Raw genomic sequence first — 6,618 nt, 5'->3', positions numbered from 1 at the left:
ATCCCCAACGGTTTCTGGGTCATGCGGGAAGGCCCTCCCTATCACCCACAGTCACCTGGTGACGGTTTAAAATGTCGTCGCAAAAAGGGGTTGGAAGCCGTTTGTATAGAAGCTCGCTGTACCAGTGATGGCTAGTGTAGTTTTTCTTCCGTTGTATCCTATTTAGTTATTGTTTAACTGCTCGTCTTCGAAGACATTGCCTGTCTTCAAGACTGTCATAAGAAAAGTCTATTCACCCCCTCTAGTCGATAACTAGCACTTTCAACTACCTTTTGCATCTCCGAGGCCCAAAAACACCTGTCCAACATATGATGTAGATGAAAAAATATTACATCTCGCCTCTCGGAGATGTAAGATACAACACCTTCGCGGTGCAAATTTGCATCTCCGCTGACTGGAGATGCAAAAAGGACAGCCGCGTGCCAACCATCCAACTGCTCACCCAACTCGGACGTTGGCCGAATTTGCACAAAATTGCCGCCGCAGCCGCCCGCAGCTGTCTATTCCCTTTCGGCCGCCGCTTCTAATCGAAGCATCTTCGGTGGTTCGGCTGACCTAATGCCTTCCACGACGAGGTCGTGGATGGGCTAGCCTTCTTCCATGATTTTTCTGGGGAGGCGCGCCATCCCGTCCGCCCGCCTCGGCCGTTCTTCCGACCGTGCGATGCCGGCCGCCCACAGCGCCGAGCTCCCTCCTTCTTCTCTGCTGAGTTGTGACCATCTGCTCTTCAGAGGCGTCGCTGCCGCCGAACGGCTGCCCAACTGCAGTCGGCCGATTTCGTCCACCCCGCAAGCAACGTGTTCGACGAAATTCCCCAGGTAAAAAATGATGAAAGTTGACGATTTTTTATTGGGTTGGAGAGTTAGTTTGACGGTAATTTTCCGCATTATAGATGAGCTCATGTGACTCCTCTTTCGTGGGCGATTCCTCGTCGGATGAGGAATCTGTTTGAACAAAGAAGAGGACATTGCTATGCTAGTGGCAATGCACAGGGAGGAGAAGCGGAAGCACGGCGGTTCCGTGTATGGCGGTGCATTCATTCAGAGAGAACGGGTTGAGACGCACAAGAGGTTGATGCACAACTATTTTGGTTCACCGCCTGTTTTTCCGGAGAGGTACTTCCGACGCCAGTTCAGAATGTATAAAGACTTGTTCATCCACTATGTTGTATGTGTGTTGCATTTGATCTTGTGGATTTGATGAATTATGTAATAATTTAATATTGTGGACATGAGAAATTTTTAAGTTGTTCTTTTACATGTTTTAATTCAATTTATGTGGTTGACCAGCAGCTGAACAACAGCCGCGCAGCCGGCGGCCGGTTTTATATTTCTAGTTTGCATCTTTTATTGGAGTTGCTCTTTTATATCTTCGTTTTACATCTTTTATTGGAGTTGTCTCTTTTTTTAATGCAAAATCACATTTTGAGGATGTAAATTTTTACATATCAAATTTGCATGTTCCATTGGAGATGCTCCTGCTCACGCAAGTCGCCGTGCATGCAACCGAGACTGACGCGAGCCACTGCGACTCTGGGAGGCATGTCATCTGAAAGCCCAGTGCACGTTGCTCGGGCGCTTAATCCGGCAAGGACGCTGACTACCGGCCGGAGCTACGTACTAGCTGCGGGGGGAAGTGAACGCGTGAGCCACCGCCCACAAGTCAACCGGGAGGAACCGGCAAACCGGGCCAAGATTACGGCTCGTGCCGCGGCTTGCCGCGGGGCTCAGGCCGAATGACCGCGCCTCCTGGCCGTCCGAAGGGAGGGATCGACGGTGCGGAGACGGTGTGAGATCCTGACGACTGGACCTCGTGACAGCAGTTGACCGATCTGAATTTCGGGGATGGTGAAATGGACGGGGCGTGGAGCCGTCTCGGGATGGGCGGCAACTCGACTCGTAGGGTCGCCTCGTGTCTAACCGAAATAACGGCAACTGTCGTTTTTCTGCTCACTGAGTGACTAGACGCCGAGCACTGTAGTACTCGCTGGTCGCTGGTGTACAAATTTGGAAGACAGGAAAAACCTTTCTGCGGCAGATCGATCGTCCAGTGTTCAGATTGCTTTTTAAAGATCACCAACGAACGGGTTTATTTATTATTTATTTAAAAATCCCCTTGAATCCGCGCGTGCAACCCAGCAAGTAAACAAGAATTCGTTTTTATTTCTTCAAAAGAAACCAAGGGAGAATTTAATCACTGGCCGCGATCACTCAGCGGTGCACCCTACCTGCCGCCTATAAATGGAGGCGAGGAGTACACTTCCTAGCACACACCAAGGCCACCCCTCTACTTCAGTCTCTTCCTCCTTGTACTCTAGTGATCGTCGGTGAGTGAGAAAGAGAGGCATGGCCTTTTCCGTGGCCAAGATCTCGGCCTCCTTCGCCGTGTTCATGGCCCTAGCCTTCCTCCTTCGTCCCTGCGCGTCCGTCGAGATCCACCGCAAGCTCTCCGGCTGGTCCAACGGCGGCGCCACCTGGTACGGCGGCCCCAACGGCGCAGGGAGCGACGGTAATTAATACTACATGAACGAACATAAACTGTTTAATTTCTCCAGCATTATGCAAGTAACGCTTTGCATGCACGGTCTGTAGGTGGTGCATGCGGGTACCAGGACGCCGTCGACCAACCGCCCTTCTCATCCATGATCGCCGCCGGCAGCCCGTCCATCTACCAGGACGGCAAGGGCTGCGGCTCTTGCTACCAGGTCCGACGATCATACAACCAGCTCTTAATTTTAACGCCGCGTTGTCAACTAGTCGGCTTAACTTAATTACACCCGCGCGCATTCCATTGATGTGAATTCCGCAGGTGAAGTGCACCGGCCACGGCTCTTGCTCGTCCAGCCCGGTGACCGTCGTGCTCACCGACGAGTGCCCAGCTGGCGCGGCGTGCCTGGGTGAGCCCGTCCACTTCGACCTGAGCGGGACGGCGTTCGGCGGCATGGCGAAGCCCGGCCAGGCCGACCAGCTCCGCGCGGCCGGACGTCTCCAAATCCAGTACACACGGTAAGCTGGCTGCATGCATCTTCACGTGAGTTTTTTCATGCAAAACGGCAAACGGCACACGGTAAGCTACCTAGCTGCGTGTCCGGACGCGCGTAAAAGAGCGGCAAGCGTGCACCGGCACGCACACGGTATGCCGCTTTCCTAGCCGACCGACTAACCGCCGTGCTTTGTCTTGGCCCTGGCATCCGTGCGTGTGGCTGCATGCTGCAGGGTCCCGTGCAACTGGCCGGGGATGGACATAGCCTTCAAGGTGGATGCCGGCTCCAACTCCTACTACCTCGCCGTGCTCATCGAGTACGAGGACGGCGACGGCGACCTGTCGTCGGTGGAGCTCATGCAGAGCGGCGGCAACGGCGCCGGCTGGACCAAGATGGACCGGTCGTGGGGCGCGGTGTGGAGGTACAACTCCGGGGCCATGCTGCAGGCGCCATTCTCGGTCCGCCTCACCTCCAGCTCCGGCAAGCCCCTCGTGGCGAGCAAAGTCATCCCCGCCGGCTGGAAGCCCGGCGGCACCTACCGCTCCGTCGTCAACTACTGATAAACTAGGCGTGGGGTGGGTTGCACGCAAGCACGCCGCGCGCTCGCCCGTATGAAGAGGCGTGGCGCCATCCCGATTTATGCTTGGAGCCATGGGCGTGGGATATGTGTGTAACCTGACCGCCATTAATAAGGCGTGTGTCGCAAGTGTGTGTCTGTGCGCGCCATTGTTGTGTGTGAAGCTTGTGTTATCTGTCTGTTTGGTCCATATATATATGTGAAATAAACTGTATCGGGGCGGAGGTGGCCGGGAAGAGTTTCTACTTCTTGCCCCTCGCTCTTGTTGTTGCAGTCTCATTTCATTTGCTCTACAAAGTACTACTGGAGTGTGACGGTACTTCATTCACTTGGGCCCTTTTTGTCTAGTCTCACTGAAGGCGCCAGCCTAGCTAGCTATCAATATGGATTTAATTAAGTTGCTAGAAAAACAAATGTGTACAAGTACAAGAGATATACGTACAAATCTTTGTCACATTCACACACGAACGCACGCGCACAAAAATGCTTGAGAGTTTTAAACCGGTGACAGTATACAAAAAAAATATTAACTAGATTTGTCACATGAATATTAAATTCTTGTTGCATTAATTTGAGTTAGCTTTCATGTCTGTTGAAAAAGACATATCCACCAAGTTGAAAAAATTGCTCCGTGGAATATGTATCATTTCCCTCTTGTGACGTACTCCCTCCGTTCGGAATTACTTGTCGCAGAAATGGATGTATCTAGACGTATTTTAGTTCTAGATACATCCATTTTCGCGACAAGTAATTCCGAACGGAGGGAGTAGAAAATTTTGCTCCACCAAGTTGAAGGCCCAGAGGCAGGATCGAGTTTAGCTCACGGCGTGCCGTGGGTGGATGCAAAAGGAAGAAAATTTTGGCACACCTAAGGATTTATATGTTTTTTTGTATAACATGTGTTTGGAAAGGACTTGTGATACTTAATACATTTCCACATTTTTGGGGTCCATACCTACTGGCAAGGTTGATACGTGGACGTGGAGGACACTTCCGGTTGATGCATGACCACATTTTTTTTGTTGAGGGGCGTGACCTCTATTGTTGTAACATCTATTTTGTTTCCAAAAAATATTTCCTCCGTTTCAAAATAAGTGTCTCAAATTTAATCCTAAAATAAGCATCTCAACTTTAGTACAACTTTATGTTAAAGTTAATATAAAGTGAAGACACTTCTTTTGAGATGGAGGGAGTATATCAAAACTTTTATTACACACTAGTAAATGCGCACGTGCGATGCACGTTAATATTTTAGGCAATATATTAATTGCATGTGTTGCATGTTAATATTTAAACAATATATTAATTGCACGTGGATATTATGTATGCTATTATTTGTGTGCTAATTCTGCAGTTAATACAATATTTGGTATGATATTAATTGCACGTTAAACACGTTGAACGCCCGCTATTGGAGCAGTCTTGGTCGTTGGATTGACTTAGTTTGATGGCCAAGATCAATTGGATCTGCCTCTTTGGGTCCACGAAAACCTCTACTTATCTTCTCTCTTTCTTGTCTAGGACCTCGCGACGCCTCGCTAGAGCCTAGCGCACCCACGAACATTTGGCAACAAAAGCAACATCCCTTTAAGATCTGCGTGTGTGTTCATTGAGATGCGTGTATGCACGTATATATGAGTGTCTTTGTTTATACTGTGTTCTAAAAAAAAAGCAACATCCCTTCTGTCCGGGCACGCGTGTTGTGTAACCAGCCCTTGCGTTATCTCCAACTTTGCTAGCGTAGGTATTGATCACCGTACGAGGGAGTCACCGGGGATGATTCAAGAAACGTATATATATATACCAAGCGCCTTTTGTTGTTTTCACGGAAACGCCCAACCTTTTCTCGGTGTAAGGGAAACATCCAGCTTCTTTCGTAAGTCCAGCCGTGTTATGGTCCTCATGGAAAATAAGCAATGTGAGCAATGTTCAAAAGAAGCCGTTGCCTTATATGGATGAAGCTTGTACTGTCCCCCAGATTTGGACTCACGATGCTCATGGATAAAGCTTGTTGCTTGTACCCGTAGCTGCTAAGATTCGCATTCCCGTTGCTGCGTATGTCGTCTCCAGGCTGTGAGATCGTATCACTAGGTCCATTTTAAGCAAATCTTGTGCCAATGCAGTTGCACATGTATGGTGTGTCCACCAAGCTGTGTATACCCGATTTGATCATGGCCGCCTCAAGATAGATAATATGACCCCATAGCCTTCGTTATATCCAATTCTAGCGCACAATAGTATTTTTTTCTTCTTATTTTGCCTCTTCATGAATGGCAAGACACCGTGTGCCATGATTAAATCTGTACTCCTATATAGTATAGGAATACAATTCATATGAACCGCTGGATCTTTTTAATTGGACGGTTCAAATTTAACGGCTTGTGCTACAGGACTACGTGGTTGCATTTGGACCATTGGATATGTCAATCTGATGGTCCACATGGCAGGGATTCGTGTTGTGCCTTCCCTGTGTTGGTCTGCCACTCTCAGAGCATCTCTAGTAGACCCCGTATAAATCGTTGGAACTATAAAATTCCGGCGATTATACGGGTTTGGATCGTTTTGTCTGCCAGAACAGACACCGTAAACGCAGCCCGGCCCATAAAAGTTTTGCGGTGGCCCGCAAACGCACCCCCTCGACCAGTATATGTGCAGGTTCGGCTGTTGGATACGGCCCGGAACCCTACCCCTCCACCTCCGTGAAAATCCCCAACCCCTCACCATCGGTGTCTCAGATCCGCCGCCCGCGATGGCCAAGTCCGCCCACCGTGACAGCGAGGACCGTGAGCAGGCGCGTTGCATCAGATCCGACGGGGCACGGAACACTAATAAAAAAATGGCCTAATGTGAAGCTCATTAGTCCTGATTTGTAATTGAACCGGCACTAATGTGACCATTAGTGCCGGTTCCAACGGCTAGGCGGACGGCGCTCATTAGTACCAGTTCGTGAAGAATCTTTAGTACCGGTTCGTGCCACGAACCGGTACTAAAGAGGTTGTGGCAGACTGTTGTCAGGCTGGGGCCCCACGAACCGGTACTAAAGAGGTTGTGGCAGACT

General features: G+C 49.8%; 1 protein-coding gene across 1 annotated transcript; it reads left to right on the top strand.

Moving 5' to 3' along the window:
- The first annotated feature begins 2,282 nt into the window (after positions 1-2,282).
- Positions 2,283-3,853, top strand: LOC119319384 (expansin-B15-like). Its single transcript, XM_037593870.1, has 4 exons — positions 2,283-2,508; positions 2,592-2,704; positions 2,809-3,005; positions 3,216-3,853. Exons 1-4 carry the CDS (start codon positions 2,346-2,348, stop codon positions 3,541-3,543), a joined length of 801 nt encoding a protein of 266 aa, XP_037449767.1. The 5' UTR covers positions 2,283-2,345; the 3' UTR covers positions 3,544-3,853.
- The last annotated feature ends 2,765 nt before the right edge of the window (positions 3,854-6,618 follow it).

This window comes from Triticum dicoccoides, chromosome 6A, assembly GCF_002162155.2.
Source record: "Triticum dicoccoides isolate Atlit2015 ecotype Zavitan chromosome 6A, WEW_v2.0, whole genome shotgun sequence".
In the NCBI taxonomy this organism is placed as follows: domain Eukaryota; kingdom Viridiplantae; phylum Streptophyta; class Magnoliopsida; order Poales; family Poaceae; genus Triticum; species Triticum dicoccoides.
This window is presented reverse-complemented; position numbering and strand designations above follow the sequence as displayed.

Bases quoted from the DNA above. Each gene is read 5' to 3' on its own strand.
- LOC119319384 (XM_037593870.1), top strand. From the start codon at position 2,346: ATGGCCTTTTCCGTGGCCAAGATCTCGGCCTCCTTCGCCGTGTTCATG. The intron at 2,509-2,591 runs GTAATTAATACT...CACGGTCTGTAG, and splicing joins CAACGGCGCAGGGAGCGACG to GTGGTGCATGCGGGTACCAG. The intron at 3,006-3,215 runs GTAAGCTGGCTG...TGCATGCTGCAG, and splicing joins CTCCAAATCCAGTACACACG to GGTCCCGTGCAACTGGCCGG.